Genomic DNA, 10,518 nt, shown 5'->3' with positions numbered 1-10,518 from the left:
CGCACCGGCCTCACCCAGAGGGTTTTGTAAAGCACAGGTTCAGAATCACAACTGCCTAGGTGATTCCCGCAGCAACGCTGGGAACTGGAGTTCCGTCTCCCAAATGGTTGTGATGGGCAGCTTTGGAGCACAGCCGATTCAGACCGATAAGGAATTTTCTCGTTTTTAATCCAAACTTCCAGAAAAACAAGGTCCACAGCCTTGGGGAGGTCATCTACGCTACAGGGTCATGGCCAATTGCAGCCCGAGCAGATAACAGCAGCATGGGGAGAGCCGGCTCTCTGTGAGAGGGGAGCCTCCCCGCAGCCTGGGCCCTTGGCCTCCTGCAGGAAACCCAAGAGCAGGCTTGTCTCCACCTGCCAGAGGGTGACCACGGGCTGGTCAGAAACGGCTTTGGGATTGCCAGGCGGAGGAGGGACAGAAGTCCATCTGTCAGGCAGCCACTGTTTTTCCTGTCATTTTGCATGTTCGGACCGGCGACATGCTGATTGCCATTTTTTTTAAAAACTGCAGGAAAAGATGCTGTGCCATGCAGAAATGACCCAAGTTATTGACCGCATTTTCCCTGTCGGTAAAACAGGAGAGAGACCCCAGTAGAGCCTTGTATGTTGTAAAAATTCGTTAGGGAAAGAAAGGCATATGGGTGCTTGGCGATTCAACCTAGTCTCATCCGTCAAATATTTACTGAGCGCCAACCAAGAGCCCGGCGCAGGCACCGCCACTGAATCAACGGCCATCTCAGCCATCAAAGGTTTCCATCCCAGGTGCCCAGCCAGGCAGAACGTGACAGAGGCACAGATGAGTCCTCAGAGGAGGAGGAAGGGAGGACAGAGGGGTGGATCAGGGAAGGCTGCCCAGGGGGAGAGGCTGAGCCAGGAAGGACCCACAGCCAGCACTCCCAGAGATGCCCCACTCCCACCCCCTGCCCTAGGCTGTCTGGCAGCTTCCCACCCCCAGGCTCTCAGGCCCCAAAGTCCAGCCTCCCCACTTACCCGGCCCAGCACGGAGGAGGGAAGCGAAGCATCCGTGTCCAGACTGCACACTCCCCCAGAGGCTTGGGCATGTGCCCAGAAAGGGGCCTGGACACCTCAGGACAGCATCCCCTGAGCCCGCAGGGGGCGCAGCTGGAGGAACTGTGCCCTCCAGCTGCCCCCAGGGGCCCCCCGGAGCGCTTTTTCCCAGATGCTCACTTGGGGAACCAGGAGCTGGTGGACCCTCTGAGAATGAACATAGGTTCCAGAGGACTCTTTCTTTTCTTTCTCCCCCTCTCTCTCTCTCCCCACCCCCCCCATCTCTCTCTCTCTCTCTCTCTCTCTGATGCGCGCGCGTATACACACACACACACACGCACACACACACGCTGGCTGATTTTACAGTCAATCTTTCAAAGTGCAATTTGTCTAGGAAAAGCCAATGTGAGGCCCGTGAGGGTTTCCACCAATGGCGACGCGGCTCGAGCAGCTCAGCCAGTCTCGGGTCTGTATTCTAATGGGCCCCATCTTTATCAGGGAAATGTTGCTTCTCTGAACTTGAAACTTCTCATGGAGGGTCCCCAGACTCTGAGGCAGAGAAGGGGCCTGAGCTGAGGCGCGGGGAGCCACCTCTCCCCAGGCCGGGCAGGGACAGAAGGCAGGGGCGCTGAGAGGGCTCGCACCTGCCCTGGGAGCTCCTGACTTCCCGGCGGCTGACGTGGTCCCGGCCCCGGACAAGGGCTGGGCCGGATGCCTGGGTGGGAGGGCGGCCTGGGGCTCGGGCAGCTTTGACCCTCCGGAGCTGCCATGGGATTCTGGGCCGGAGCTCGGGGGCTCTAGGGGCCTGGATTTGGGCTTCCCACCTCCCCTTGGCCCTTTGGGGGGGCATGGAGTCCAACCTGCAGGGCCCGTTCCTGCTGAACAACGCGCCGCTGGCTCAGTTCTCGGAGGTGAAGGCCCCTGTGTGCCAGTACTCTGTGCAGAACTCCTTCTACAAGCTCAGCCCTCAGGGTCTGGGCCCCCAGATGCCTGCGGGGACCCCGCACGGGATCACGGACATCCTCAGCAGGCCCGTGGCCGCGCCGAACAGCAGCCTCCTCTCCGGCTACCCCCACGTGGCCGGCTTCGGTGGGCTCGGCTCCCAGGGGGTCTATTACGGTCCCCAGGTGGGGAATTTCTCCAAGGCGGGGAACGAGTACCCCACCCGGACCCGGAACTGCTGGGCGGACACCGGCCAGGACTGGCGAGGCGGGAGGCCGTGCAGCAACAGTGAGTACGGGGGGTGGAGGGGGGTGGGGGACGGGGAACGGGAACGGACGCTCACAGGGGTCCTCGGCCTCCATCCGACAGCCTGGGGCAGACCCCAGGGTCCGGCCCTCCACCTGGTGCAGCACGGGCTTCTCCCCTCCCCCTCCCACCCCGGCTGCGCTCGGATGGGCGTCTTGACCCCCGCCCTCACTGCTCACCAGCTGCCCTTCTGAGGAAGCTGGGGTCCCGGGAGACCACACGGCTCACCCCCACCCTGTGTACGGTCCTGCTCACCTTCCTGCTCCCGCCCAGAGCCCGTGTCACCACTTCATCCAGGCAGGCAAATGCCGTCCCCAGCGAGAATCTGCCACTGCATCACCTTCCCAAAGACCCCCCCCCCCGCGCATGCGCCGGCAGCACTCAGGGACACGGAATGTACCCTGAACCCATCTCGGTCCCACTGCCATCAAGGGGGCCTGCTTCCCTCCCCGGGGGTTATGTCAACAGCAGCACCCGTACCACCCAGCCTCCGGGAGCAGCTGCTGAGTCCGGCCCCACTGGGCCCTCGCTGTCGGGGGACCGCACCCACCTATCCCCAAACCGTGGCTTTCAGAGAGTTGGTCCGGGGCCCCCAGGATGCCAGTCAGACCTGGAGGAGGTGGCAGGTCGTGCACAGGCAGGGGAGCGTCACCCGGGAGGCAGGGGGAGGGACAGTGGCTGCAGGAACCACCCCTGGGCCCGGATCAGGCAGGGGCAGAGGGAGCCTCCACTTCCGTCCCACCCGGGTGCTCCTCCACTGGCACAGGGGCTTGGGGCGGCCCCGGCAAGCCCGCTACGCTGCTCGGGACCCTCACACCCTTCGTCAGCCTGAAACACGGCGAGTCCCACAGGGGGCCGAGACCTCATCTCTTGGAAGCTATTCTATAACCTGCTTTGTGGGTGCTTTAGGCCTTGAGCTGTCCCTGTCTCTCACTTCCATGTCCCCCTACCCACAGGCACCCCGTTTCCACACCCCTGCTCTTCAACCCCGAATGCACGTATACACACAGGGAGGTGTCTGAGTCAGTGGCTGGATTAACACAAGGGCAGGGGACTGAGGGTGACAGCCTCTCGGGAGGTCTCGTCTCCTTTCTGTGCCTCGGCTTCCTCACCTGCAAAGTGAGGACACGGGACGCGAGGGTCGGCTGCACTGCACAAGGCCCTGCCCGTGGGCGCTCTGCTTCCGCTGGTCCCCATCACCGCCCCCCGGCCCCCCGCCGAGGCTGCCCTGGCCGGGCAGGGGTCAGTGCTTGAGGCTCCGCGTCCGGACTCTCCATGGGGTTGAAGCCACATGACTCCCAGGCCTGGTGACAGGGGAGAGCAGTGACTTGGAGCTTAGGGTTCTAGTTTCCCGGAAACCTGGCAAATGGGATCTCAAGAGCAAGGAAGTGGAGGGATTCCCAGGCCCCTGGGGCCCTGACGGTCGGTGGAGGGAGCGAAACCCGTTTCTCGGTGACCTGAAAGAACGTCCCCGAGACCCAGAGGAAACTCCTACGGTCCCTCGGAGTGTGGCTGCATTACTGCATAGTGAGGGTGTTACACGAGGAGAGCCAGTTCTAAGCATCCTCTGGCCCTAATCTGCTGCAACCTGGGGCAGGCGCCCTCGGGGTGCCCGCCCACCCAGACGTGGCAGAGGTACGCTGCTTGGGTGAGAGGAGCCGCCGTGCCCCTGCAACCTCGGCGGCTTCCCCGTGCGGGCGCTCACCCTGTGGGAGAGGCGGGGCAGGGCTGCCCCCCCACCCAACCCCGCGAACCGCACACTTCCTTCCTCCCACTCAGCCCCGGACCCCCTGAGCGACAGCATCCACAAGAAAAAGCACAGCCGGCCTACCTTCACGGGGCACCAGATCTTTGCCCTGGAGAAGACCTTCGAGCAGACCAAGTACTTGGCGGGTCCCGAGAGGGCGCGGCTGGCATACTCGCTGGGGATGACCGAGTCGCAGGTCAAGGTGGGTGTGTGAGGGACAAGGAGGTGTCTGCCTGGCAGCTAGCAGCTCCGCTCTCCTGGCAACCGCAGCTCAGCGGGAGGCCGTCCTGGTGTTTGGGCACCGCCTGCCCGCCTAACCCTGGAGACGGTAATAATGACCCTAGCGCCAAATGGCTGTCATCTCCTGAGCCCTATTCTGAGAGCCTCACGTGTAGCAGCGCCTTTAAACCTCACAGCGACCCGCCGATGGGCCTTATTACCCATCTCACAGCTGAAGAAACAATCTCAGCTGAGCCTCTTGCAGGCTGGTGAGTGAGTACCCTGGATTAGAGGGCTCCAACCTCATGCCTTCCCCTCCTCTGCACGGTCGAGGCTAGAAGCTTCCAGAGCTGATGGCAGCCTCTGGGCCGGATCAGAAGTGGCTTCAGGCTTGATCCATTAGCCAAGCAAACGAGCCCGCGTTGGTTCACCAAACTCGAAACTGAAGACAACTCCTCCCCGCGCCTGCCCATGAAGTCTGAGCCTCTTTGCTCAGCTCGGGCGAGGCTCTCTCTCAAACTGCACACCTCGGGCCTGAGCTCGGTGGGTAAGGCGGCTTCTGTCCCGTCGGGCTTCCGGGGGGACCCCTGGCAACTCTGAGGCTCACTGTTGTTCCCTGAGGGGCCCTGGGGGGACACCAAAGAAGCAAGCTCTGGGCTCTGCCGTAACGGCCCGGCACGGGAAGGGCTTGAGGGGAGAAGGAAGCGCAGGCGCAGCTGCGGCCCCGGGGCCTGGGCTCCCTCAGGGCCCTGCATCTCCCTCCAGCCGGCCACCCGCCCGGGCGGCTCCTCCGCCCGGTGTTAACTCCCAAGGAGGGGAAGCGCCGAGTCTAAGAGTTAGGCCTCTCCGTACCACTCCGCTTCTTTGGGTCCTTTCTGCACGCTTCTTTCTGTCTCCAGTACTGAGCATGCGTTATTTTTATAGTTGCGGGGCAACGATTCATGAAGCTCAGTGAAGGTCTGTGAGGTTAAAAGCATGTCAGCCCCTTCCACCCGAGTAGCCAGATGGCAAAGGAGAGGCAGATACACCGCAGGGAGGGTTCGAGCTAAGACGAAAGGGCTGCCGCGCCCCCATCAGAAAAAAAAAAAAAAGAAAAAAAAAGCGGTGTGACTCTGCCAGCCTAGTCCTCGCTGAACCATTTATTTTACGACCAAGATGAGGCTGGGGGGCTACTTGCCAGCGAGTGGAGCCGCCCTCCGCCAAGGGGCCCTGTGTGCGCTGCGTGCGCTGCGTGCGCTGCGTGCCGGCGTGACCCTGAGGCCCCGCCTCCTCCCAGGTGTGGTTCCAGAACCGGAGGACCAAGTGGCGGAAGAAGAGTGCCCTGGAGCCCTCGTCCTCCACGCCCCGGGCCTCGGGCGCGGACCGCGCGGCCTCGGAGAATGACGACGACGAGTACAACAAGCCGCTGGACCCCGACTCAGACGACGAGAAGATCCGGCTGCTGCTCCGCAAGCACCGCGCCGCCTTCTCGGTGCTCAGCCTGGGCGCGCACGGCTGACCGCGCCGGCCTCCGCGTCCCCGCGGTTCCCCAAAGGCTAACGGGGGCTGCGGAGGAGGAGGGGGGAGGGGGGAGGATGGAGGGGGAGGATGGGCGATGGAGGGGAAGAAGGGGGGGAGGGGAGGCCAGTCTCCCAAGGGAGGAGGGGCCAAAGAGGGAGACGTGAACCTGTCCTGAGACCGGGCACCCCTTCCGCCGCCGTCTTGCACCTCCGTGGGCCCAGGCCTGGCCCTGCCAGCTCTGCAGATTCTCAGTACACAGGTAGATGGAAAGCGATCAGGCTCTGAGGCCAGGACACTGGCCGTGGGGTCGCAGACCCGCCACCGTGGCAGCTGCGGGTGCGGCGGGAGCCTTCCCCCAGGGAAACCGTTGGCTCCGGCAAGGGTCTCCCTGTGGGCCGACGGCAGAGGAAGAGCTGGCATGTCCAGGGACCCTCCCCGGACCCTGGCACAGGAAGGATCCCACTTGAGGGGCCAGAGCCCAAAACCTAATCTAGGCGGGAGGAAACCCACCCCAGGGAGGGGAAATGGGTCCCAGCAAAGAAGGAATAACCCTGACACCCCAACTCAAGGATAGTGCCCCTGGGGGGGGGGAATGTCCTCCTGTGACCCCTTCTCCACTCTGCTCTCAGAGGGGATCCCCCAACCCAGGACGGGAAGAGATTAGAAGCGCCCACTGGGGGAAGAGGCAGAGAGAAGGTGAGAAACGCCGGCATCCATGTTGCACCCCGGAGCCTCCCACCTGGGCTCCCCTCGGTGCCTGCCAGTGCAAGGACAGGACCCCCAGAGAGAAGGGAGCATCCCGCCGGGGAGGGACTCAGGGCAGGAAGGGACCTCAGAACCCCCTGTTCCTCCAACGGGGTACCCCCGCAGGAGAGGAGAGGACCTGGTGGGAGGGGCTCGCATGGAACCCACGACCCTCCCTTCCCTGGGGCGCCCTGCAGCCTGGCCTTGGAGCTGGTGCTGCGGAGGGCGCTGCCCAGCAGGTGGGAAGGACGGGGGCTGCAGCAGGCGGGGTGGGTGAGGCCCTAGAGGAATGCAGCACAAAAGGCACCAAGCCGTCGCCCATCTTCACTGGCTTTTAAAAAATAAAGGGTAAAAATAAAAGTCCCAGAAACCTCCCCATGGCTCATGTGTTTCCGAAAAACTGTCTGTGGGGTCTCAGGCGTGCCAGCTGCCGGGGGGGCCCCTCCGGAGGGCAGCGTCTCTGCCCCCAGGGGACAGGGCTCTGGGAATCAGGAAACCTGCAGGCATCGGTCAGTCTCAAGTCTCGCTGGTATGCGCCAGGCAGCGCCATAGTACAGAAACCGAAGAGGCGTTCAGCGGGGTCCTTGACCTGTAGGAGCTCACGGCCTCGTGGGGGAAATTATCTGTGGGGAATTCGGTACCATAAGGAAAAGATCCCGGGGCAGAGAATAGCGGCAATGACAACGACTGAAGACCTACTAACCCTTCCCGTGTGGAAGGCCCGACTGTGTCACGTGACCCCACCAGAAACCCGGGAGAAGGGATTGTCCCTCTTGCATGGATGAGAAAACACAGGCCCAGAAGGTACCTACACCAAGTTCCAGAAGCGGGATGAGGCCACCTGAGCTGCCGCCCAGGCCCTCACGTCTACTGCGAGGGGCAGTGCCTTTTACAGGCCTCTCCTGTAAAACCAGAGGCTGGGATGAGATGTGCTTTCAGGACCTCCCAGCTGTTACCGTCTATGCCAGCTCCAGCAAGGCCTCCAAGCTGTGAGCAGCCTGCCTCCTTTGCTGTCCCAGCAGGTCCTTCTGTGGTTCCTTGGGCCCCAAAGGGTGGGGGAATTGGGCTGATGCAGTCGGCCTGGAGCGGGAAGGAGGGTGGGAGGGAGAGCCCAGCTCGGGGCCTCTTGGAAATGGAGGCACCAAGTCTTCTTCATAACCCTACTGGACCCAGAGGAGCCATAACGAGAAGATGTAGGATGCTTTTGAGCTGTGATCCTCATTTCACAATGAGGCCCACACTCGGTCTCTCTCCACGTAAGGTGGGAAGGAGATAAGGAAGCACCTGCCCTGTGTTTTCCTGGCCACAAGCTGACACGGGGGTCCTGAGCTGCAGCAGCCTGGACGGCCACCTGGGAGGACCCAAGAACCCTCCGGGTACAGCCACAGAGACGAAAAACTCTGTGAGCCAGGCGGGGCCCAGGATTTCCTGAGCACTTTGAGGAGAGTCTGGGGCCTGCTGGCCAGAGGAGGCTTTCAACATAATGCGGGTGCAAAGTCATGAGGCAGGTGTGGGGAGAAGCCAGGGTCAAGAAAACTGGGCTCGTTTGCCTTCTTCGTAAGTGTATTACAATCCTAACACTCTATTATAGCTATAATTCTTGCATGTCTGATTCACATTGTTTGGGGTCAGTATTATATCAAGTGGAGGGAACATTTTTTCTGCCGAGGAAACATTTGCTGAGCTAAACAAAACCTCCTCCAATGTCCAAGTTCTGGGACACCTGCCACTGGAACCTCTGGGTCAAGGACTCCAGCCTTCCTGGAGTCCCCCTACCACACCCCTGCTCCCAAGTATGGGGCCAAGCGAGGAAGAGGCACTGCTCAGGCTTCATCAAGGGATCAGATTCCCAGTCTGAAGGAGGAGGAGAGCCAAAGGTGAATGGCCCAGATGCCCGAGGGTAATTTGGGATAAGTTTTGCCCTCTGCGGATGCGTGAACACTTGTGTATTGTGTGTGTGTGTGTGTGTGTGTGTGTGTGTGTGTGTGTGTGTGTGTGTGTAGCTGGGAGGAACTCAGGACTATTTCACTTCATCCATCATAAAGAAATCATAATCCGTAGCACCCCCCTTCTCCTTCTCCATTCCTGTTCACAAAGGGCCTTCTTGTATATGCTGAGTTAAACAAAACTACACAACTTTAAGAATATTCATGCTTCTGGCAACTTCCCTCTGACCAAAGGAGAAACTTTTCAGGGATGAATAAAGAGAAAAATGCTCAGCCCTGGGCTCCTGAGAGCTACCGAGTCCTGCCCTGCCAGCAGCCCAGGAGGCTCCCAAGGCAAGCAAGATTCTGCCCCGTCCACAGCCCTCCCACTTGCAGCTTCCAGTGTAAGACAGACCTGACGTGTCCCGAGCAGGGCGGGGCTGAAGCTAGGGATGACAGTGTCTTAGCAGGTTCCGAATGGCCATATCCCGATGGCAACAATCAAAGAAAAGACTGGGAACTGAAATCACACTGCTGGCAATCCCTCCTCCTTCTCAGCCACCCCCAGGGTTTGAGCCCAGATACCAGCCAGCCCGAGTCTTTGCCTGAGCATGGCAGAGGGGACTGGGTTCGGTTAGAGCTGGGCTCGAACACTGGCGCCACCACTCTCTGTGTCACTGGGCGAGTGACTTAACCTCTGAGCCTCAGTTTACTCATCTGTAAGATGGGAGTAATTATACATACCTCACACGGTCTCTGTAAGATCAGAACTCACGAGCATGCGTGGCATATACAGACACCCGACAGCATCTGCTATGTTTTTGCAAGAGGGCTGTGGAGGCCGACAGTCCCGAGTCTGGGTGCCCATGTCACCAAGTAGTTGCTGGGTCACCGTGACCAAGTTAGGTAACCTCTTGAAATCCAGTCTCCTCATCTGTAAAGTGAAGCTGATACGGTTATCAGCAAGACCCAGCCGAAGATGCACTGAAATCACCTGCACGGTGTAAGAGGGGGTGGGCATTCCCATACCAGAGTGCTCACACCCTCTCCTCCCTTCGGCCAGGAAGCAGCAGAGCCAGTTCCAAGCGGGTCTTCTTCACAGGGGGACAGGCAGGCTCCAAGTCACAGCTACCCATTCCTATAAGTACTCAAGCCCCAGCAGGTCAACTGCTATCTGGAGGTTATGAAAGGCCTCGTGTGTGACCAGATTCATTTACCTGCCCAAAACCTGAGGTTCTGGACTCCGGGGCACGGAGTCAAGTCAGAGGCTGAGGGCTGAATTCAGTTTGCAGACGTGCTTCTTTGGGGGGCAGGACAGCGCATTTAACAGAAACTTTAGCTGGTCTGTCGGCCGATCAAGCCTGGTCCCGTGAGCGATCCTCACGAGTTCCCGGCACATCCCCAGGCCTGGTCCCGACAAGGTCCATCCCCTGCCTGATCCTGAAGGCATGTGGGTCTATACGTCCTGCTCTGAAGCCTCGATACCCTAAGACATGGTCCACGGACGAGCAGCAGCCGCCTCCCCTGGGCACTTGTTAGAGATGCAGACTCTCAGGTCCCATCTCAACCCTCCCGAATCCGAACCTGCATTTGTAGCAAGAGCCCCAGGTGATTTGTGGGCGCGAGAAGATGAACGGCGGGTATGACCATGTGAGTGTGTATGGACGACCCTCCTTTTCGCAGAGCACAGAGCCTGGCCCGAATTAGGTGCTCAATAAAGAACGGTTAGAACGTAGAGATGCACTGACGTAAGTTGGGCTTTCTATCCCATCACCAAGTGCCCACGGGGACCTGTGCTTCTGAAATCTCCCTTTCTCCTTTGTCAGTCACTGCTGACAGCTGCCGCCCTGCGTCTCGGCTCTGGGCCTCTCTGAGTCTAGGCTTACACCTGAGGTGGCTCTGGCCTTGCCTGGGAGGGCTGTGTGTGTGCCTTGCAGCAGCTGCTCTCTTGTCCCCAGAATGATCTCTTCTTTTGCTCACAGTCAGGTTCCAGCTGTGTTTGTTTGTTTGTTTTAATTTTATTTTTGGCTGTGTTGGGTCTTCATTGCTGTGCACATGCTGTCTCTAGTTGAGGCGTGCAGGGGCCACTCTTCATCGCGGTGCGCGGGGCCCTCACTGTCGCGGC

The 10,518-nt window shown here is 60.3% G+C and overlaps 1 protein-coding gene across 1 annotated transcript; it reads left to right on the top strand.

Annotated features, from left to right (window-relative positions):
- Positions 1-1,858: 1,858 nt before the first annotated feature.
- On the top strand, positions 1,859-5,722 carry NKX6-3 (NK6 homeobox 3). Its single transcript, XM_059049522.2, has 3 exons — positions 1,859-2,240; positions 4,038-4,207; positions 5,501-5,722. Exons 1-3 carry the CDS (start codon positions 1,859-1,861, stop codon positions 5,720-5,722), a joined length of 774 nt encoding a protein of 257 aa, XP_058905505.1.
- Positions 5,723-10,518: the final 4,796 nt, after the last annotated feature.

This window comes from Kogia breviceps, chromosome 20 (genome assembly GCF_026419965.1).
Source record: "Kogia breviceps isolate mKogBre1 chromosome 20, mKogBre1 haplotype 1, whole genome shotgun sequence".
Lineage (NCBI taxonomy): Eukaryota > Metazoa > Chordata > Mammalia > Artiodactyla > Physeteridae > Kogia > Kogia breviceps.
The sequence above is the reverse complement of the archived record's forward strand: the minus strand, read 5'-3'. Positions and strand labels throughout refer to the sequence as shown.

Excerpts from the sequence above, each read along its gene's own strand:
- NKX6-3 (XM_059049522.2), top strand. The coding sequence starts at position 1,859 with ATGGAGTCCAACCTGCAGGGCCCGTTCCTGCTGAACAACGCGCCGCTG. Across the intron at positions 2,241-4,037 it reads CGGGAGGCCGTGCAGCAACA|CCCCGGACCCCCTGAGCGAC; the intron begins GTGAGTACGGGG and ends CCTCCCACTCAG. Across the intron at positions 4,208-5,500 it reads TGACCGAGTCGCAGGTCAAG|GTGTGGTTCCAGAACCGGAG; the intron begins GTGGGTGTGTGA and ends GCCTCCTCCCAG.